The following is a 23,211-nucleotide window of genomic DNA, read 5'->3' as shown; positions in this document are numbered from 1 at the left end:
ACGGTAAACGAGTCATTTAATCTTTTAAATCTCCCTGCGTCCTGTGTCCCCATTTGTAGAATAAGGAGGTTGTGGGGTCCACACTGAGGGTCTACCACGTGCCAGGTGAGACGTTCCCCACCTTCTCTGTTAACCCTCAGAAGCGCCATGGTGTCTCAAGGCATTCGGTTCAGTGTTCAAGTAACAGGTCCAAGGTCACCCAGCTTTAGTGGCAGGGCCACACTGCAATCGAGATTGACTCGCGGTCCCCGTTTGATCGGGGTTAACCTCCCCTAAATTGGTGCGCCGGGTTCCCATTCCTCAACTACCCGACGGCGCCAGCTCCTCCTCCCTAAACTCCCGGGCAACGCACTCCTTTCACCACCCAGCGTGCTTTGCCAGGGATTTTGCTCAGATTCGGGAAATTTTTCTCGCCGCTCCGCCAGACGAGCCCGTCCCGCCCACGGTTCCTCCTCACCGGATTGGTCGAATTCAGGGAGGCAACCGGACGGCCCAGATGACCTACCACCTCCCAGCCCCTCCCAGTGTTCTGGGCGCACGCGCCCCGAGCGTGCGTGCGTGCGTGCGTCTGAGCACGTGAGGCCCCGGAACGTGCACAGGGGGAGGAGGCAGGAAATGGGAGGCGAGGGGCTGGGCCGCCGTTGCCATGACAGTGACGTCAGGCGTCGGGGAGCGAACCCGGCCCCTTCCCCACGCGCGCGCACACACACAGACAGGCACACGCGCGCGCACCGCCGCTCTCCCTCCGACACACTGGAGGGAAAGGTCAAACTAAAGGCGAGCGAGCGGGGAGGCCGGAGGAGCCGCCGCCGCCGCAGGCCATGACGGACGCGGCCGAGGCTGCTTTCTCTCCGCCGACGCCGCCGAGCCGCTGCTCTCGTCGCGCCCCCTGCCCCCGCCCCCATGTCCGTTCTCCCCCTGTCCCCTACCCCCGGCGCTGGCGCGTCCCCGCGTCCCCTCCCCCCCGGAGCTTCAGGCGCGCGTCGGGCCTGGGGCGCGCGCCGGCCGGGAGCGGGCGCGGGCGCCACAGGGTGGGGGCTGCGGCGGACTGGCGGGCGGCTTCCCCGCGCGACCCCCGACCGCCTCGGCGAGAGCCCGCCAGGTGAGTGCGGTTGGTGGGGAGAGGATGTCAGAGGACAGGGCGCCCGGCGAGCTCAGCCCCCTGCCCGACCCCTTCCGGGGGCGCTGACAGGCGCTCGGGACCCGGCCTCTGGGGGGCGTCGCGGGGTCAGCCTGTCGCGGGGCCTTTTTTGGCGCCGCTGCCCCTCGGGGTCGGGCCCCGGAGTGGTGGGAGTTTGGGACAGGGGGAGTGCAGCCACTGGCCAGGAGTTGGCAGGGCCACCCGGGCGTGGGGACGGGCGACAGGAGGCAGGTGGGCCCCTCTCTGGGGCTTGGTGAAGTGCGGGGAGGGGGGCGAGGGGCCGGGCCAGGTGCGCGCCGGGGCCCGCAGGAAGCTTTCAGGAAATGTTTGTTGGGCAGTTGAGAGAAACTCTGCCCTTGGGACGAGGTGCCTTGCTTCTGCCCCGGCCAGCGAAAGTGGCGATTTCAGCAAAACTCGGGGGAAGCAGGCAGGGCAGGATGGAAGCGAGAGGGGCCGGGAAGCCCCATCTGGATGGGAACCAGAGAGGAACGAAGCCGACTAGGGCATGATGTGCGGACGTTGCCATGCCAGTGCTTGATGTCTGCTGCTCGTGGTTATTTTAGGACTAAAGGGTAAAAAGTTACTTGGGAGAGAGGGAACTGCTTGAATGGTCAGAAGTCTTTCTCTGGTTATGCAGGAAATGGGTTAATCTTTCACATACACGCCCCCACCCCCCAACTGAATCTACGCCCAGTGGACTTTAAAAATACTAAATACAAACTCTAAAGCCTCCAAACAAGGTGATGTTTGTCTGATGAGTTTCAGGTGTCAGGCTCCGTGTACCGTGGGAGAAAAATAGGAGGACAGTGAAGTACTTGATATGCTATAGCAGTCGCCTTTTTGTAATAAGCTTTGGAGCCTATCAAAGCGGAGTTGAGCTCTAACAGCCAGGGTTAAGTAATCACATTGACCCAGCGCCACCCACCAATCAGGAGCTTCCCTGGAAGTAACTGGGAAGACCGCTCCCAGCCCAGCACCCTGCTGACTGTGAAAAACCAGTGCTTCTGCTGATTGTTTTTCCTCTTAATTTTCCACTGTTGTAACGCATGCTACCTGTGTACCAAACGTGGGAACGAATTATCCAGTTAAACTGCTCTCCTTTGAGTCACTCTTAAATGATCAAGTGCTAGCTCTCCCAGGTTTTTTTCATAGTGAAAGTTACTTGGAAATTTCAAAATGATAAGGTTTTTTGAGTTTAGCTTAAACAGATTATACCAAGTGGGTCACGTGTTTAAAATTTAAATCTCACTCAAGAACATGTCTGGTTTGTGAAAGGTTCGGGATTGTGACAGCGGAGGAAATGTCTGAAGGTGTCTTTGGTGGCCAATCAGAGAACTGCCAGGACACCCTCCCCGGAGAATTTAATGTCAACAGGTAGGTTCGGCATGTGCAAGTTTGTGCCTTTCTGACCTGTGGGGGCTTCTGTCAATGAAGGATCTTTGGTGGTTTGTCTTTTTCAAGAAGTTCTGTCAACAGAGAGCCCTCATTTTGAAATTGAGTCATTGTGGCTCGTAGCCAGGATACCCAAGGCTCTCAGTACAAGATGTGAGGGAGGATTATGGAGTTTCGGGCCTTGCTAATCCTTTCTGTGCGGCACTTTTTACCTGGTTCTGCGTTCTGGTGCCCCTTTTACATCTTGTTCCTGTTGGCTGTTGCTCGCACATGTCTAGAGTCCTGTCCTGGGGTACTTGAAGGGTACAACCTAAAACATGATTTCCTATGATACGTTAATAAATTTTTATTTATTTACCTTTTCCCTTTCTTCTCTTTTTAAAGGAGACTCTAGAATTGGCCTAACCAGCACTGACTCAGCGTACCCCCCACCTGGAGGTCTCATTGACCTTGGTGGCCTCGTGGAGGTCAGTGTTCATGAAGATCATCATTTTTTGCTTTCTTCCAGGTGATAAACATACATGGGAAAGTGATCTAAGAGAGGCATATTTTGATTTTTTTTTAAAAAATAATTTTTATTGGGCATTATTTTGAGTATTACCAAAAATAATTTATTGACCCCTTTTGGGACTACTTTTACATTTCTATTTTACATTAAAAACATAATCACTCAATTTCTTTTTTCAGCTTTTCTAGTATTGCTTGTGTACGCTACCACAGATGAACAGCTGGTTTTGGGGTGGCATTTTTAGAATTTGGGAACTAGGGAGAAGGGCAGTGTGCTGGGGTGGGTTTGACCTGTGACAGCAGCTGTGCTCAGTGTAAGAAACTTGATAGTTACAAGTGTAAGATTATACAGTAAATTAAATAGTGGTTAGTTATGTTATATGAAAATTCCATGTTTTACAAAGAGGGCTCACCAAAAGGTTTCTTCAAATAATTAATGCTTTTTTTAGAATAGTTATTAAATGTGATGTGACTTAACAAAAAATCAGTTGGCAGACAGCAATTGAGGAACATATTTTTGGCATATTGTACGATTTACCAATGTGTTCCTTGAATTGGCTCTTTCCCAAAAGTGTTTGGGGGCAAAATTGTAGTATTAATGGGCTTCTTAAATGCAAAGTTCTGCTACTTACGTGCTACTTATTAATGTTTTAACTTAAAGGGGAAATTGTCATCTGATTTGTGCTTTTACCATTGAAGGAGTACATTGAAACATAATTAAAATGCCAGAATTTTATGGTCAAGCTTGTCTGGAAACCCATCCAAGGTAGTTTAGTTACTTAGGTATCAAAAGCACCTTGTTACAAGATACTCTCGCTAGGATGGTGGTCCTGCTGCAAAGGCCAACAAGTGGTTAGACCCAGGCTGCAGCACATTTAAAATAAATAGATTTGGTCTGAAGTCCACATAGAGTGAAAACCATTACCTTGAATTTTTCTCTAGGTGCAAATTATTCTCCAGAATTAAAGGCTTGATTTTCCTAAGATGCAGTTCTATTTGGGTCACTTGTGGAAAATTCTATTTTGATAAAAGAAGAACTACATACTCTAAATCTTCAAGGGAGCATTTCTTTTTTCTTTTCGTTAGTGCAGTTGGGCTTATTTGGAATCATAAGAGATGTTAAATGAAATACTTGGGGAGTTTTCATTCTGAAATCATTTTGTTTGGATGATGTGAAAAAGATCACTGAGTGTGACTTAGCATGAGCACTTGCTAATGAGTTCGCTCCAGCTCTGTTGGGATAAGGGAGAGGAGGAGGAACTGGACACAGACTTTATTGGGGGTAATTCATCAGATTTGCTTTGTGCTCTTCATGCCTGGCTGCCTTTGAGTGACACCTCTCCTGCCCACTTTAGAGAAGTCTTAGTCTTAAAGGAGGGATCGGAAGGATGAGCGCTAAGCATACAGGTATACGCGTGTTCAACTATCTTTTGAGAAGTTGAATCGTTTTTTGTTTTGTTTTATGCATTAGACAGAAAGAACTCATCTTCGTGCTGACTGTGGGCTGAGAGCCCAACCTTAGGATAATGGGCACCATTTGATCCAAGCAGAACTGAATATTATATAAATGCTAGGAAGGGCCCAAATGATGCCACTGATTTTTCTTTCCTTTTTTTGGCGGGGGGAGGGGGAACAGGCTCTTAGTTCCTCTATTGAACAAATAAGTAAAAATGAAGATTGAAGATGTGATATTAAGGGAAGTATTTTTTTTTTTTTTAATCCCAAGGGACTGTCCCAAAGGATAGTTAATGTAGAGCATGGTGAGCTAGATAAGTTTATTACTTAGATTTATCATTAATGAGAGTATGTAATTTAAAAAATTTTCAAGTACGTGCAAAAAAAAAAAGATTACATTTAAAAATTATTTTTGCCACGATCTGGGGGAAAAAGTAATGATTAGAAATTTTAATTGGAATTTAAGGCTGATTTATGTTCTCAATTTCATTATTTAACCCAGTGTCTCTGTTTAAATGTCACTTAATTTTTCTATTCCCAGTTTTCTTTTCTGTAAAATGCAATCAGTAGTGCAACATACTTTATATAAATTGGGTTTTGAAATAATATTTGCTAGGCTTTAAGCATAAAATATTACCTAATACTAATATGTACGTGTAAGTCCACGAAGTGGGATTTAAAAATGTTTAGACCTTGTAATGTGCAGAAACTTGAGCAAAAGTTTTAAAAATAAGAAAGGCTGAGTTCAGAATTCTAGTCACAGATGATTGTAAGTTGCATTTTGCTCATTCTCCTGAAAGGACTTTCTTTCTCTGTTGCATATTTATATTTTCCATACTCCAGTCATGCTGGTTTTTAGTGTTGGGTCATCTTATCTATAGCATCAATAGAAAGTTCAGAATTATAGAAACTGTTCTCTGTATTTTTCCCCAACTGTTCCATCTGGAAGTTTGTTTGAATATCAGATATTGAATGTGGTTTAATCAGAAGTTATTCTAATAGAAAAGTTACTGCAATTTTCACAAACTAGGAGAAAATATAAATATATCTTGAGATAGTTTATGAATATTTTTGTATTACTGTGTGGACAATTAAACAGTATATAATTTAAATTTTTTATTAGCATTTAACTTTATTTGATGTAATAGTAAAGGAATAATTGTATAGTCTCTTAAAAATACCTATTTGTGTATGGAATATTTTTCAAAAAACCTGCCCTTAAATGGACAAGAGATAGAAATTTTACTCTGAAACCTTCTAATTGGATATATAGTTAAATGAATATAGTTACATGTTTGATACTGGGTATCGTTTTTATTGGTATTTTACATATGAGGATATATGTTTTTATAGGATTACTTTCAAGTATATATTTATAATAAGAAGCTTTCCGTTAACAAAAAATCATTTATTTTTAATGATTATTTGAAAGTCCTCAGACTTTTATATTTGAAATAAGTGCAAATGAATAATTCATTAAGCTGCCTCCCCAAAATGCGCTAATTTGGTTGGAACAAGTGATATACTTTATTCTTCTATAATGTACAGTTATCTGTATCTCCCAAATTTATAGCAGAATAGTTGGCTATTTTTGCAAATTTAGGAGTGTAGAATATGCCCAGAAATGATCCATTGAATGCTAAGCGTTAGAGTTTATGATATTATTTGGGATAGTATTTTCCTTGTAATGGCATTTATATTATTTCCATTTAAGTACCATTTCTTGAACGTGCCTGTAAGTGAATATACTGTACATAATGTTCAAATGATGTGTCGAAGGATTAAATGTATATCCTCTGCTTCTCTCCCCTCCTCCTCCTCTGACAGTCAGTAGTTGGTCTTCACCTACACACTGTGGGAGAACTTTTTTTTAATGCACATTAGGGTGGCCCAGGGTAGTTGTTGGTTGGGTTTTTTTCCTAAGTGTATTATCTGATATAGAAAAGTAAGATTGTCCTATAACTCTTAATATGTGTTTAGCATTGTTTTGAGGCTTTGTTTTTAATTAATTTACTATTTATATAGGGGATGACACTTTAAAAATTCTTGAGACTACTTAAATGGTTAGTTTCCTAACTATTAGTGAGGAACAGGGAAGGGTAAAGGTAGAGAGGATTGTAGGGATTTGATTGAATCATATAAAGTAAACATAATTGTTTGCTATCAAACATGAAATTACTAAATAGCTTTTCTGTAGGATTGTAACCTTGCTGTTTCATTAGCACTTCTCACCATGAAGAGTCAAGAGTAGTAAATTGTCAGGAAAGGCAAATGCATATCTAATTAGTTTTACATGTTATTGTTGGGAACAGATTAGATGGAGAAAAATAAGCAATTTCACAGTGGTGATCATTTTCAGTGATCACGTTTAGAACTCCCAGTATTATAAGGTGGGAGAACAGGTACTTAAATGATAGACGGGGAAGGAATTTCACATGCAAAGTCATTGTTAAGAAAATTCAGGTACACCAATCTTGAAAAAATTACATCCTACCAGTTACAATCATAATCTATATTTTCCAGAACTGTGCCAGTTTTGAATATTCTGTGGCCATTGTATGTAATCATAAATTTTAACTTTTAGGTTAGAAAATGTAGTCACTTAAATTTTAGTTTAACTCAAGAGTACAAAAGCTGATTATCTTCCTTTTTTTCTGTATTACAACTTTTGTCATTAATTTTAAAGGCTTAGTACTGCTTAGGTCTATATATGCCTAGTTTTGTAATTGAAGAGAAACTACCAGAATGAATCCTTACACCTGAGAAGTTAGAATCCCAGTATAGGAGAGGTAGGAAGTATGTATCGAATGTAATTGTGTAGATACATAATTTTTCTTTCTAAAGCAGTGGATTTTTAAAAAATCTTTATTGATTAGAGAGAGAGAGAGAGAGAGAGAAATGGAGAGACCAATGTGTTGTTCCACTTATTTTACAGACTCATAGGTTGGCTTCTTTTATGTGCCCTGACCAGGGGTGGAACCCTCAACCTTGGCATTTCACAACTGATCTGCCTAGCCAGGGCCTAAAGCATTGGTTTTGAAACTGTTTTGTAAAGGCCTCTGAAGGAAATCAAATAAGTTCGTTCCAATTGCAACCAATGCAGTTTTACTTCGATCAATTTTAAGTATGAAAGTTTGCATAAGATTTCATTTGAGTGCAGGGTTTTGTTGTTGAAAGTAAAAAGTGCGATAGTTACTATCGTTAGCATATTTGATCTCATCACGGTCTTGTTTAAATCCTGCAATGGTTGGGTGTTTTTATGAGGACTTCTAAGATGTGTTTATCTAGCTCCAGCTTCGTTCTTCCTTTCTTGTCGCTGTTCTGCTTGCTTTCTGGGTCCCCTCGCATTCTAGTTCTACTTGAACCTCTTGATATTCCCTAAGAGGAAAATGTCACATCACCATGCTTCTGTACATGGAGCTGCCATCATTCATGTCGTGTTAGGTGGAAGTCTGGTCCCTTGGGACCTTGGTCATAGCTCCATGAAAGCACTTGGTTCATTGCTTTGTAACTGGCCTCCCACGAGAACAGAGACAATCTAACTTACCTTTGTGTCCATACTACTGGGTGTTCATTAAGTATTCAAACGTCTGTTGAATAATTGCATTTAGAACTTGAGAAGTAGTAGAATTACCTTAATGCACACCCTTTTGAATAAAACACCCCAGATCTAGCCTACATGAAGTGTTTTTAGTGACATAGTGTCAGGCATTATGCTAAGTTTATGAAAGGCACCCAGTTACACCTATCATGAAGTATAAAAAAGCCAAACTATGTATTACATGGAAAGATTAGATTAGATTAGGTGCTATTAGTTTAAATGAAGTGATAGATTGGATTTAGTCATTTGATCTTAAAAGTTGGTTGGGAAAGCATTTAATAATAATTCTATACAACCTTGACTGCCCATGAAATAAATCTCTTCATATGTGATGAAAGCTCAGACTCAGAAGGACCTTCAGATACCAACGTGTATACTGTGGTGGTGCCCGCCCGCAGAGGTCGAAGGGTGGGTCCCGGGGCCGCCCTGCGCGAGCTCACGCTCTCTCCCCTCCTGTCCACCGCGGGGTGATGCTGTGCAAGCCACTCACTCGCTGTGTGCCGCCGCCTCCTTGTCTGTGAAATAAGGATATTGATGGTACCACCTTAAATGCTGTGATGAAGGGTGTACATGAGTTAATGTGTGTTGGGCACTTAAAAATGCCCAACATGCAGAAAACACTCATTACATGTTAGCTATAATTAATTTCTAGTGGCCTCTTATTTAAACAAATGTGTATTGTGCATCATTCCCATCAGATAATTGCTTTAATACACAACTGTCTAATTAAAAAAAAACATTTTGGTCACTATAGTTTACAGCTGGCAGCTGTCTTACCTCCTTCTCCCCTGACTCATTCTCCCCCTCCCATGGGAGTGTAGACTTTTTGTCAGAGGGATTGACATGGAGATTTGAAACTAGTTCCCCTGATTCTGCAGCAGACCAGTGTGTTCCCACGGCCTTTGCGGTTCCTGGTAGTGCCCACAGGAGATGCGAGAGAGAGAAAAGGGGGAGTGGGAGAGGAATCCAGTGACAAGTTAAACAAGCCTTAACCTGTTCCAAATCAGTCCTAAACTTCCCTGCTCCTTAGTGGAGAAGAGGTGTTCAGCTTTTTTGCTTTTCATATTTTCCTTTACTTTTTTGGCTTAGAAGAATAGATTTTTAAAAATTTGACTATACGTTCATTCCAGAAAGGTACATACAAATTTACTTCAATAAGTCAGTGAACCTGTTTTTTAAGCTCATGTTTTACAGGCTAAGTACCTGCAGTGTGGGCAGTAAGTAGGGCATTAGTAATTTATGTCAGTACAATGAAATCCTGTTAAATATGCCCATTTAGGAGGCAGAGAAATATTTAAGGGAGAAAGAAATTTGTATCCCAAGATACTTTGCAAGGACCGGTTATAATTACAAATGAGTAACACATAATACCCAGCGTGTCTTCATAGCCTGCTTTGACTTTCTCTTGTGTAGCAATTAAAATACAGTGAGAAGTTAGTTGGTAACTTTAAAAAATATTCCATTAAAGGACAGAATTTAAAACACAACGCTGAGTTTACGGTGCAGGTTGAGTGACTGAGGGTGAGGGCCGGGCCTAAAGGGGCTGGGCATTCATCTCCACACACTGCGGGGAGCCCAGAGCGAGCCCAGAGCGAGCCCAGAGCGAGCCCAGAGCGTGCGGAGTGCGCACGGGGCGCGAGCTGCGGGCGGGGGAGGAGCGCTGGGTTCGCAAAGGGCAGGGAAGCCAGGTAAGGGTTAGCCAGGAAGCACTTTTAAGTGCCAGCGGCCTGTGTGCGGTAGTCCGCCACGGGGGATCTGAGGACGTACTCAAGTTGATCGGGACACTAGTATTGTCTTGTAATTACGACATTAGTTTAATTAGAAATGTTGGCAAATTTCTGCTTGATTGCCATTGTAGGTACTCGTGAAAGATTTTTTTGCACCTCCTTGGAAATTATAGGAGTTAAGTCATACCAGGAAAAACAACTTCTAGAATAAATACAGTTTTGACTAAGCCTGTTTCCTCTGTATAAATCAAGACACTGTGTCCCTGTCCTTGTTTAACATTATCTAGCTTGGAATTTCATTTCCCTGCAGCAGCATGCCTTTCTGTGTGTGTTGGGCCAAGCAGCTTCTTGTTTTACTTCTTACTTCAGTTCTTGTTTCTTGTTGTTGTTATTAGTATTAATATTATTTAATCGAAACAAGAAATACCATTTGAGCATTTTCAGATGCCTCAAAAATGCTTAGGCAGAGGAAGGAGTGCGATGTGTCCCACCCACAGCCAGCCCGGCGTCCCCCGTGGCCCTGTACCACGTTGTCGTCCGCCCTTCTCGTTTTAGAAGAGTTCCAGTTGTCAGAAATAACTTCTCTTTGAGCTAGCTGTTTCCCTAACTTGCACTTGCTGGTAAGAGAAACATACTCCCCTCACACACAGTAACTCTTCAAGTATTTGCGAATGACTATCAAATCCTACTTAAGTCTTTTTGCTACGCTAAGGAGAAGCCCTAATTCTCAAACCATAGACACATGACGTGGTTTACAGGCCTTTTACCATCCACACCGGTAAACTCGTGACAAAGTCTGTTTGTCGGGATACCTCTTAAAATAGGGTGGCCAGAACTGAACTGACTGCTTCGGATGTGGCCAGCTGATGGCTGAATACAATGCGGCTATTATCTGGGTGCTGTGCTTTTATTAATGCTGCCTGAAATTTGCATTGCATTTTTGGCAGCCACATTGCCCTTTGATCATATTGAGCTTATGGTAAAACCTTGTCTCTTTTTCATGTGAACTGCTTTGTCTAATCTTTGTTATTCTTTACTTGCCAGTTGTTGCTTTGAAAGTAAATGCAGGATATTATGTATTGCATTACTATAAAAGTTTAAGTGAATTTATCTTTATCAAATTTCATCCCATTGGACTATCTGGAGATCTGAGCTAACATTTGCATAATATGGTACAGTTTTCATGGAGCTTTCACAAATATTTTTATTTAATCTTTACAACAACCATCCAAGAGTCAGAAGAGAAAAATGACTTTCCACTAAGCCAGGAATTGGCAGGCTTAATACTTTTGTTGCAGGTTTTTGATTCCAGGTCCCATGCTCATCCTATTACTGTTCAGTTCATAAGCATTTAGCCTGTCCTTTGCTGTGTGGCCAGCACCATGTGGTTGGTGCATCCAACGAGCAAGACAGATCCCAGTCCCCGCCCTTGGGTATTCGTGGCCTGACATATGAATAATCACCTCCAGTTACTGAGCACTTTCTACTGGGAAGGCACTGTGGTAAATTGTATTGTTGTTCAAAGTATTTGTTACCTCTCTCTACCAAGCTCCTCCCTGTAGGGGGACTATATTTCCCATTCTTTTGACATCAGGTTTGGACACTTGGCTATCCTTGACCGCTAAAAACGTTAGAGGAAGTGACACGCCCCACGTTTGAGCAGATGTTTTAAATTCCAACTCGCGGTACTGCTTCTCCCATAAAACCAGCGTGGTTCGGCCGGGGCTGCCTCCCGGGCAGGGAGCCCAGCTGACGCCCACCGCGGCAGACGCTTCGTGCAGATGAGAAATGAGTGCCGGTGCTGTGGGCACCGTGATTCCGGAGCCGTCCCTTACCGATGCACGATGTGGCCCGTGCAGGGTGGCCCGACCACACCGACGGGCCTGCGAAGCGACTGCGGCTTGCCCTCAAGGAGCTTGCAGTGTAGGCGCCATCCCTCAGCCCCTTCTCTTGGTTCTTGGAACCATCGGACAGAAGCTGCAGTATCGTTTTAAGAATCCCGTCATACCTCATTTGAGTCACCTTTGTCATTTTTTTCCATCATATGCTTTTAACAATTCTTAAGTATTTTAGAAGTTAAAAACATGGGCAGATTTCGAGAGTAGAACCTAGATAATTAGCGGAGTAGATGTGCTGATACCTGAAAAGGAAACAAAGTTGGGGAGTAAAGATACAAGTTCTGATTTTAGGCATCACCTTTATGCCGTTCTCTTTCTTTGATCAAGTCACTGACTTCTTTGAGCCTCCATTCTGTTCTCCATGCGTAAAATGAAGCCATCACGAAGTTGAGTGAGAAAGATAAGGTTCCTGCTCTCCTACAGCTTCTCTCCTGGCAGGTGTGACAGGAGAGGCAAACAGTAAGCAAACAGAGGAATAAGCAAACCATGTGACTTCGGGTCGTGCTAGAGCTGTGAAGGACCTCCAGGAGGGGGCCGTGATTGCCAGTTAGAGGGCTGGGAGCCAGCCCCTGGGCAGGCGGAGAGACCTCTGAGGAGCTGCCTTGTGAGTGGACCCCAGAAGGGTTGGAGGGGCCGGGCAGACGAAGACCTGTGTGCCAAGTTGCCTGGCAGAGAGAAGCCTGGAAATGGTGGAGCGTGGCAGAGAAGTGTGGGTTATCGAAAGCAAATACTGTTTATATCTTTTACTTTTCACTTAGACTTGTTAGGCACTTACGTGTGTTTTTAAAATGTTTTCTTATTTATGGTTGTGAACTGGTATATATTTTCAAAAGTAGTATTCTGTGGATTTTTCCCCTCTGTGGCAGTTGACTGGCAGAGCAGTAAAGAACACAACTTTGATTTCATATACGAGCATAACTGTTGACCACATAGAAGCATTCGGTCAGTATTAACAAGTCTGCATTACTGGAATACAGTGCCGTTACAGAATCATGGAATTACTGAGCGGAATGGACTTTCAGAATTATTGTCTTAATTTCTTTATTTTGTAGAAGAACTGACTTAGATCCAAGGAGGTTAAATGGCTCACATTATATAAACATTAAAAAATAAAATAAGCCTGGTTTTTATTATCCTCCCAGTTGCAGGCTGAAAGGCTCTTGAGGGAAAATACGGATCCAGGGAAAAGACAGTGGCATTGGTTTGCTTTGTATTTGCTGCCTTCTTTGTTTCTCATTCATATTACAGTACTTCACACTTATCCCTGACCTGAGGGTCCTGGGATGAATCCTGCCTCCCTCCCTCAGTGAGGAAACAGACGAGTAAACCAGCAGTCGCCACACAGGTGAAATGCCACCACGAAGGCAAACCAGGGGCTGTGGGAGTGCACGACGGGCCTGTCTGGGAGGCGGCCTCAAGTGCGGGGTCTGTTTCCCTACAGAGCTGGGTGTGCTTGGCCCCTCATTCCGGCAAAGTCTGCATTGTCTAGCCTCAGCCCTTCGGCCTTTCCTGGGCTTTTTGCCTCTCGGCTATAGCCGTGGGCTAAACAGGAGCAAATCTGAAGTCCCTAGTTAGTCGGCCGCCTCTAACCAGTCCCTGTCTAACCAGTAAAACCTGTCTGGGCAGCGCTCTCTGCTCCAGGCTCCAGGGCTCCGGGACTCCAGGGCCAGTGGTAAGCCACCTGGGTGTCAGCCTTGTCTCATTTTCAAGATTTGCATTTTTGAGACTTTTAAGAATAATTGATGCAGATTTTATTAATTCTTCATTGAAAAATTCTTAAATCATTTGGTTTCTATATTTTGGGTCATTTGCCATATATATGCACACACACACACATATATACACATATATATATATATATATATATTTTGGGGGTGGCCATTCAAGAAAACTAGCACATGATGTTCATTGTTGATGTGCTAACATGTTCTGAATCTTAAAATAAAGTACCAGAAATGCATTCAGAGTACAAGTAGCACTGCTATAATTATGGAGAAACAGTAGTTACTTGTCAAACCTTCCTCTTTCAAGAGCTTATAATTTGATACGTAACCCAGACATTATCCCTTGGACAGGTGTGTTTTATTCTTGCTCTCAATTCTGTGTTACAAGGTCTGGTTAAAAAGTGAAGATAATAACTTTGCGTCTTCCACACAAAGTATGTTCTCATTTGTATTTTTTTGATAAGATTCAGTTCGATACCCCTAAGCCTGCCTTCGTTTGAAAAATAATGCCTTTTTCTACAAGGCCTACCTTGGACGTCGTTCCTGTGTATAGAGTCGCACCCTGCCGATACGGCGTGCGTTGCCTGGAATATGAGACAGTCAACCCCTGATGACTGTCTGCCGTGAGCACAGAGCGCTGGCTGACAGCTTGTGTTGACAGCCTCACGTGGGGTGCTCAGGCGCTCTCCATCTCTTGGATCGCACGAGGATAAAATGGTCTGTCTCCCAGGCCTGAGGAGGAGGGCATTCGAATTTGAGAAGTGTTTTCTATGACGAGTGAATAAGGTATCCATAGTGAATGATTTTAGCAGGCATAGAAAACATCTCCAGCTGTACTAAATATAACACTGTCATCTCGGGTAAGGTCTCTGCAGTAATTGCTCATCCTTCTCAGTTGACAGTGGAGGCAGGTAGCCCAGGTGAGAGCAGGCCTGGAGGCCAGGCCACGGGGTTCAGAGCCTGTCTCTCAGCTACTGAGTGGCTCTGAGCAGACTGCTGTCTGCCCCCTGCTCTCCACTGTGAAGAGAAGGGTAATGCTAGTGCCCACCTAACAGGGCTGTGAGGCGGCGTAGGTGAGTTAACATACGTGATACACTGAAAACACCGCCTCAGACACAGGAAGCACTAGGTAGGTGTTAATCGTGTTATTGATGTATATCTGTAATACATTTTAAGTGGCTGGTTTTACTGGTAAGATTTTCGTAGCAAATTTGGCATTTGAACTTGAAGGATAAGCAGAATTTTATAAAAATGAAATTGAAAATAGGAAGAGCTATGTGAACAAGATTGGAAAGAGGAGGTAAAGAATCTTCTTCCCCCTTTTCTCCTGTCATTTATTACACTATCCATGTGTCTTCCACTTAGCTCAGCATTTGATGAACATTATATTCTTAGTCCTCACAGTAGCCCGACAAGACAAGTACCTTAAATTCTCATGTTACAGGAAGAGCCACAAAAAAATCCCAAAGTCACAAAGTTCCATGTTGGCCTAGTTCTGTCTGACTCTAAAGCTCAGGTTCTTATTACGCAATACTGCCTTCAAAAAAGTTGACTCTCAGAAACTGACTCCAAAAAGTACTTCAAAGGGTGACTGCTTTGTGGTTGGCGTTCTAAACATGAATGGAATTTGGATATGAAGGATGCCTGAGGCACTCTGTCCCGTGAGAGCTGGGCACTGCATGCTGGTCCGCGCAGAGGGCCGAGGGGCGACAGGCGGGGGCCGGTGCCGCGCGTTGAGCGGGCCCCTGTTGCTGCCCTGCCAGCCCCGCGGTGTGGACCTGCTTGTTTCTCTGACCTGAGAAAGAGCGTTTCGGTTGTTGAAGTTTTTACTCTTTTTTAGTAGAAATTGTACACTTTTCCCCAGTGGCATCCTGGTTGACTGCCGTGGACCGCCGGGCCTCACATGTCGGTGGCCGAGAGCTGGCCGCTGTGTGAGCGCTTTCCAGTCCCGCCCTCGGAGCGGCGTGTGCGCCTCTGCTCCCAGCCTTCGGCTTTCATGGTGCGGCTGTGAGGCTTCTTCGTTACATAATACCAACGTTCTTAATTCTGTGACTGTTGATTCCTTCCACCTTCTAGCTACTTTGTCACACCTTTCTTTTTTTTTTTTTTTTTTTTTTAAACTTTAAGGGCATGTTATTGGAACTATGGTAAAAGCATAGAGAGATCAGTGGTTGTGAGAATCTCATGTGCTCCGGGATCACCTGGAAGGCTTGTTGGGCACAGGTTGCTGGGCCTTGTCCCCACATTCCTGACCCAGTGAGCCTGGGGTCGCAGTCCGGGAATGGCTCTGCTGAGTCCCCCCGGTGGTGCTGGCACTGCTGGTGGAGGGACCATGCCTTGTGCACACTGGCTTAGATCACGCCATGGCTCCTGTGAGAACAGGATGGTGTTTTATTCAGGTTTTCGGAGAAACGGGGCTTTTCTCTGCCTCACAGGCCTCAGCTCCCATGACCCAAAAGGGCGTTCGTGGGTCTCGCCTGCGATCGCGGGGCACAAAGCAACACCGGATCCTGTGCGGGGGGCAGAAACGACCAAGCAGTTAAAAAGCAGTCTTAATAGAAAAGTCATTGATGTATACATTCTAATAGTTTTTAAGTTCCTCAGGCAGACTTAGTTGCTAATCAGTTTGAATCTCCCATAGTCAGAGTATCTAAAATGGATAGTTACCTCCAGAGATCAAATACTATTGTAACAGGAAAGATTAAAGCTGGGTGTAGAACAGGGAGTCATACCCCTCTTGCCTACTTCTCAGAGTGATCACTTTGAAAATCCACCTGAACGTGGTGGACATGCTCTGCTAACACCAGGTGCCATGATGATGACAACGATGTGCTTCGCTCCTGGGCGCTGCTTCTCAGCGCTTTCACCTGGCTCCCCTCTTTGATTGTTTTCAGGTATTTTCAGAATCCAGGAATTATCATAACTCTCCCCTGTGACTTTTGTCACAGTCTCACAGACTTCAGTGTGCCAGGCTTATTTGTCCGCAGAGGTAGTCACCAGGTAGGTGGTTCCTAGATAGCGGCTTGTAGTGCTTAGTGGCTGAGCTTGGTCAAATCACTTCTGCAGCTTTCCCCTTCTTCCTCATTCGTGAAGTAGCATTAACCCCTCCTCTACTGCTGGTAAAACCAGCTAAGAGGCTAAGAGGAGAAGCTGCGGGGAAAACACTTTGAAGCCTTTGTTATGGATAGCAGTTACTAATAAGGAGTGAATAAATTCCCAAGAACAGGAAGCATGTTCTTTTCATCATACCTAAGCATTTTGCTGTTACAGATTTTTCAAATGAGTTGAGTTGATTGCCTTGCCAGATTGCGTTGACGAGCATTTCCAGTTTCTGCACAGGAGCACTGTTCCAGCCAGCAGCTCAGTAATAATCCGTCTCTGTCTGGACAGAAAATTATATGGGTGTAATGTAGAGTTTGCCTCTTTTTACAAGAATTTGTAAAAAGAAAGGTGCTAACAGGAGTAGCAAGAAGAGTAACTCTCAAATATGTAATACATTGTGACAAAGACAGAAATCATTAACCATGCCAAAAATGGTAAATCTTTAGCCTCAGCTACAGCCTCATTAAATTTGATCTGTTTACTGTGTATTTGATTATGAGTAAAAGAACAGTTAAAGAACATTTATGAAGTATAGATTATATGTTATAATTGAAAATTATGCTTAGAAGATATTTGTAATTATAGAAGGTGTTTTATAATTGATTTTTATATGCCCTGGCTGGTGTGGCTCAGTGAATTGAGCACTGGCCTGTGAACTGATTTTTATAACATAATTTTTCAGCTTCTGTACATTTAATTTTCAACTATCTTTAAGAATACATTAAATACAAATATACAGCATTCAACACAGTTCCCTAATAACCCTGAAGAGTCTATGTATTGTGTATGAGTAAACATAGTAACTGATAAAAATTACATTTTTGATCAACCTTTTAAAAAATTAAACTGAGAACAGAGGGAAATTGAAGGAGAGAATTGTAATTACTGGTTCATTGCAACCTAATATGCAGCATCCTAATTAGTTAAGCATCGTGTACCTACGTAGGCATGAAATAGCTATTTTTTTTTTCTAATTTAAATCTGAAAATTTTCAGTTGTAGAACGGCTTGCATAGCCTTTGTTATAAATAGCCACTGGACTTCTGGCATATTTGTCTTCAGAAACTATGAAGGTCTTCTTGTGTCCATAGAGACCACATGTACCTTCCTTATTATTTCCAGTATTATTTCTATAATGGATAGAGTGAGTTACATTTTAAAAAGACAATATTTTAGGAAGTATCTCTTAAATACTATCACAGGGTAAATAGCAATGACTGAAATCCCTTCATAGTTTCTTTAAAAAAATTGATATTAGAAAATTAGTAGCCTTTCAAGGTTGTGCATAGTAGCAGTTTTGTTAGTTATCTGGTAGGGCGTGTGGACATATGATGCACATATGTATATATATGTATATATGTTAATTTCTTGGAAGTCACTATGATTTAATTGCTTTTTTTAAGAAACAACTTTACATGTTTTAGATGAGAGTAAGTCTTGGTTTTGATGGAAAGCAGATTTACTGTATTTCGCCTAATCTTTCTTTCAGGAACATGGTGTGAGAAGTGAATGGTTTCAGTGTATCACTTTAAAAACAAACCCAAAGTCATGAGTTTGTTCCTTTCATTATTTACTTTGCTTCATCCACATCCATGCACCATGCGTCCCTAACCTTAATCAACTGGAGACAGAGGAAAGAAGTGTTAGACCCCCACTCGGCATAGGTACAGCATAGCAGCCCGCTACATTTGCAGTCCGACCTGGGACACATCTTTTAATGAAAGGAGTCGCTTTTAATGATAATAGAGCAACATGAATAAATTGGGTCTTTTGGGGAACATGTATGGTCACTAAGCATTAGGGTTGTCATTTTTATTATTTTGAATCTCTAGGTTTAGGGACAAAAGAACTCATTTTTGCACATATTAAATAGAAAAATGGATCTTCATATAGGATAACTGGGTAATACTTTAATGCTGCATATCTGCCAGCATAAATTTATAATGCAAATTTTTTAATTAAAATATTTAGGGAAAACTATGATTGATGAACCATTTTCTGTCTTGACAATAGCATTGACTTACTATTTTTGTTCCAAGGTGTCACAGAAACCATTCAGTGCTAAAGAACCCATAAACCACCAGATAAAGATGGTGACTGGCAACCTTTGCCTTTCCTTCCATAAGTTTGTTCCGAAAGTCTGTGGCTGTAAACATCCCCGACTGGAAGCTGTAAGGCATAACTAAGCTTTCAGTCAGATGTTTGCTGCCACCGGCTTTTCACAGGCATCGTGGTATGACCCTGTCTGAGAAGAGGAACTGGGGACGCTGCGAAGTGTGTGGGGATGGCCAGAGACCTTGAGGTCCCTCCCCTGGCTGCCCTGTGAGAGAGCGTGTGTGCGGACGGAGCTGAGTGTGCGACGCTGTCCCGACAACAGGATATCCTGTCGCAGACGCCACAGGAGCTCCACCGGCTTCCGATGCCACTTCTGGGACTTAGAGAATTGGGCTTTTTTCCCCACTATGGGTTCTCGTTCTATTTTTGCCCGATCAGTGGAATTTTAGTTCCCTATTGCTTGTCCTAATAAGCTGCAGTTTAACTTGCCAACAGATTCCGGAGACTCTCTTCTTTTAGAAATGCCGTGGAAGTTCCGGAGAATCAGTTTCCACCACCCCCTGGCAGTGTGCAGCCTAGACTGTTCCGTTTTCTCTGCAGAGAAGAGGTGTGTGTAGACTTGGCCTCCTTCCTCTCAGTGCCCCCCCCCCACCCGCCCCCCAGAGCTGGTGGTTCTCGCCCTGAACGGTGTCACAGCTCCTAATCAGAGCTCTTCTCCAAAGCAGCGCATGACTTCAAACCACGGAGCCTGCGTCCAACGTTTATCGTCAGTTACGTTCGGCTCTGTGTATTAAGTGCACCTTCCTGAGGGGTCTCTGGCTGTGGCTTGCCTTTCCTCCTCCTCAGTGGAGGGTGGGTGCTCTGTGAGCACATGGGCTGTGTCTGTCCCCAGTGTCTCCACGGAGCTGAGGAACACGGGGCTTCTCCCCGAGGTGACGTTCAACGTGGATGGATGGACTACTTTCCTGACAGCTTTCCTTCCTGAGTTTTAGAAATGTTTTATTTGTCTTTTAGACACTGTGAAACATTTCTATTCTAAATTTCTCTTCAATAAAGCATTCGTAGTTTTATAACTTACTATTATTAAATCACTTTAAGTGTTCTGTGTTAGGTTCAGTGCATAATTAAAGCAAAAGTTAAAATTTTTGCTAATCTAATTTTATACTTATCTCTTCTTGATTAGATTACAGGCTTTTTTGAGGACATGGACATAAATAAAGCACCTTGCATGTAGAGGACTCTAATAACAATTTAATTTTATTGTAGCAATGTCTACTATTCCCTTTTATTTTTTTACCCAGATAAGCAAATGGCAGTTTGAGTCAAAATGTAGCTACTCTACATGTATCTGTGCTACAGCATTGATTTTTACATGTTCCTTTGTTCGAGTGGCAGCTTAAAGACAGACTTGGCCAAGAGTGGACAAAAGGAGGGAGGTGGTTGCTTCAGGCACAGGTAGCTTTGCGACTTGTGTGGGAAATCTTTAGCCTGATCAGTGTGCGTCACGTGTCCCTTCCTACTGAACCCTCGATGAAGCAGATTTATTGTCTACTCTCTGAAGCCTTAGATTCCAGAGAGCGAGTGGATGGAGCCATTTCTGAAAGCCCAAGAAGTGTTTCCTGGCAAAGGGGAAATAAGTTCTCTGGTTATAGGATTATTTTTGTTAGACTGGGTGACTTTATTTCCGATGAAAAAGTTGATTATTACATAGTGTTAAAATTCAGTAAGATGGATAGAAACTGCCTACCTGAATGATTTACACAGCTCAATTAGAAAGGTAGCCAGAATCTAAGCTAAAAGTGGGGTAGGTGTTCTTTGTAAAGCTGTGCGCTCTGCACGGCCAGTCCAGTTCCCCGGGGGCTGCAGGGTTACTGGAACCACCTGTGCTGCGTGACACGTGTCCCGTGGTGTTCTGCCCTAACGAGGTGGACCAGAGACCATGGCTGCTGCAATTCCGGGGGCCTTTGAGTTCACTGTGCTTGAGTACAGCTCTTTTGTCATTTGCAGATGACTTCTGCTTTAATTTTGAAGCATCGCAGACTTCCATGGGCTTGCAAATTTAGCAACGGACTGTTTTGAACTAATGTTTTAAAATGTTAGGTCATCCTTGTTCTCCAGTAAACCTGTAACAACTTGTTTCTCATTCTCTATTAAGATTTAGAGAGAAGTGTGTGGTCTGTATTGATAGGTCATAGAAAGCTCAGAACTTCTTTATTATTTAAGGAGATTTTTTAAATCTAATATTCAATTATTTTTAGTTACTGAACATCTGAAAATGACTTTTTTCCCTTAGTATTTGTCTTGAGATTACCTAGGAATTACTTTTTTAAGAAAACCACTACAAAATTCTGTCTTCCGTTCATTTCCAATCAGATATGCTTGTGTACAGATACTCCTGGTTAAAGTTAACTTGCCGGATGGGTCCTCATTGGTCTCAGAGCCTGCGTCTTTTCTACATGGGCGTGGTTTGGGGGTGACCAGAGTGGACAGTGAACCCTAAACCCTGGCACACCGTGTTCATTGCATGTAGCGTGTTCTGACTCCCTTCCGCTCCTCTGGTTAAAACTTCATCCACTGAAAGAATGAATGTGTCTTTATTTTCTGTGAGTAAGAAAAAGAAAATTTAGGTTTAGATATCAGTCTGAGCTTAATTACTTTTTACCTTTATGCTGTTTCATATAATCTCTGCCACAGTTTCCCCAGCCTGGGTAATTAATTGTAGGTGCATATGTGATACATGCTTTGACATCACCTTTTTTAAAAATCTGCAGTGTATTACAAACTTCCCAATAACGGAAGGTTTGTTGCTGTCTTTGCTTCGGCTTCCAACATGCCTGAAGAAATGGCCCCCTGGTTTTCAGATGCTGGTGTGCATCACGGTCAGTCAGGGGGTGTCCTCATTCGAGCGCAGGTGGCTGGGCCCTGCCAGCGTTCCTGACTGCGCCGCAGGCCCAGGGCCGGGCTTGGGGGTGGGCCCGTCCCCCCACTGCGAGTCGGGACCGTGGGGTTCATCTCACAGTGCTCCCCACCAGTGTCATGTCCAGTTAGTGACTGAAGAAAAATACATAAAATCCCAACATAAAACACACAGTAATACAGAGGTGTGATTTTTTTTTTTAAAGGTTTGTCAGAAGGCTGAGACCTGTTTTTTTCTCCCAGAGAAAGTTGTTTTAATTGTCTAGCGCACAAAAACCTTTTTGAATATATTTGCAAAGAAAAGTAGAACAAATATGACTGCAATAGGAGTAGTTGAAACAGAAAAACAGCACACTCACGGGAGGGGGCGGCGGGGGTGTGTAGACGTTGAGATCTGACGCTTCAGGAAGAGTGGCCAGAAGGAGGTGAGAGGCCAGGTTTCTGAGGCCCAGGAGGACGCCTGTGAAATTCCAAAGATTTTTTGAGTTCTCTGGCAGTGGTTCTTACATGTACTTTTACTTCCAAATTTGAGGATTTCCTTCATGATGCAAATGTCGTGATAGGGCCACTTTGAGGCTTAGTATAGGCGTTTGTGTGTGGTGACGCAGGAATGGGGGCTCCTGCAAGGCAGCTTAGGACACGGGGTGGGTGGGGGGGGGGCCGTGGGGAGGGCGGCTAGAGAAGGAAGGAAGAGGCGGGGGGGGGGGGGGGGGGGGGGGGTGCGGCTGGAGGGGAAGAGGAGGGAGGAAAGCGCCACAGCTAAGCCCGGAGCTCCCCAGAGGGGTTGTATAACTTTGTCTTTGACCCCAACCAAGAATCTTCTTAGGAAGGATGGATGGTCAGTGCCCCACACCGGCCATCAAATGGTTTGGAAGAGGGGGACACAGGAAGATGAAAGGCTGTAAAAGCTGCCACATTTAAATCTGGAACATTTACAGAATGTCTGCATATATTGCCATAAATTACTGCAGTGAGAAGACTGTCATTTCTGTCTTTTTGGATTCCCAATTTTGTCTTTTTCCTTGACTCGCGCCTCATTAATGTGAATCATGGTAACTGTTCTTTTTTCAACAGAATCTATGAAGTTATCTTTTTAAAATAGAATAATAATTTATCATATGTACCTTAATATGAATTTGAGTTTCAGGTAAGAGACCAGTATAAACATAGTAAAGGGTTTTGTAAGTCCTGTGTTAAACCAAGTTCAGTTCATGTAAACATCCTACACTCAGCTGTACCACATGGATTGGCTGGGAGGTGGATGTTTACTTCAGCTGTCTTGGAATATCAACCATTGACACCAATACTGCATTTGGCAAGGAGAGTATAAAGAGGCTTGATTTTTTTTTTTTAAATGTAATTACTATAAATGTAAACTACTGTCCTCTTTTCATTTGTGTTTTCCTCTCTCTGACATGACAAGATTGTGCCTGTTGAGATAAAAGAAGGTCTCTTGATGGCTGTGTCAGGTTTGTAAGCATCTCGGGGTGCTTTAAGGAGCGTGGGCTTCGACGTCATGCATCTGTAGCCATCTGGGCTCTGTCGGTGAAATTGCTAAGTGATTTGGAGGAGGGAAAGCAACTGTCGTTTCACACTTCGGTGCTTTTCTCATTTGCAAAATAGGTATAGCACCTACTTCAGTTGTAAGGACTAACCTATGTGGTGAAGGCAAAACGGCTCATTGGTAAGTGTGT

General features: G+C 43.5%; 1 protein-coding gene across 2 annotated transcripts in view; it reads left to right on the top strand.

Moving 5' to 3' along the window:
- The first annotated feature begins 716 nt into the window (after positions 1 to 716).
- LOC129084341 (serine/arginine repetitive matrix protein 1-like) overlaps positions 717 to 23,211 on the top strand; it is a 35,435-nt gene continuing 12,940 nt past the window's right edge. The window contains exons 1-3 of one of the 2 annotated variants that reach the window (XR_008530586.1): positions 717 to 1,102; positions 2,417 to 2,515; positions 2,918 to 3,000. Coding sequence is in view for 1 of the 2 variants with exons in the window: in XM_054590523.1 (XP_054446498.1) it covers positions 822 to 1,102; positions 2,417 to 2,515; positions 2,918 to 2,927 (390 nt within the window). In the remaining variant the exon portion in view is untranslated. Of the gene's footprint in view, positions 1,103 to 2,416; positions 2,516 to 2,917; positions 3,291 to 23,211 lie in introns of those variants that run through there. The other variant, XM_054590523.1, reaches the window with a different exon arrangement.

Source organism: Pteronotus mesoamericanus, unplaced genomic scaffold (genome assembly GCF_021234165.1).
Source record: "Pteronotus mesoamericanus isolate MK-2021 breed Mesoamerican mustached bat unplaced genomic scaffold, CSHL_Meso_final scaffold_174, whole genome shotgun sequence".
Taxonomy (NCBI): Eukaryota; Metazoa; Chordata; class Mammalia; order Chiroptera; family Mormoopidae; genus Pteronotus; species Pteronotus mesoamericanus.
This window is presented reverse-complemented; position numbering and strand designations above follow the sequence as displayed.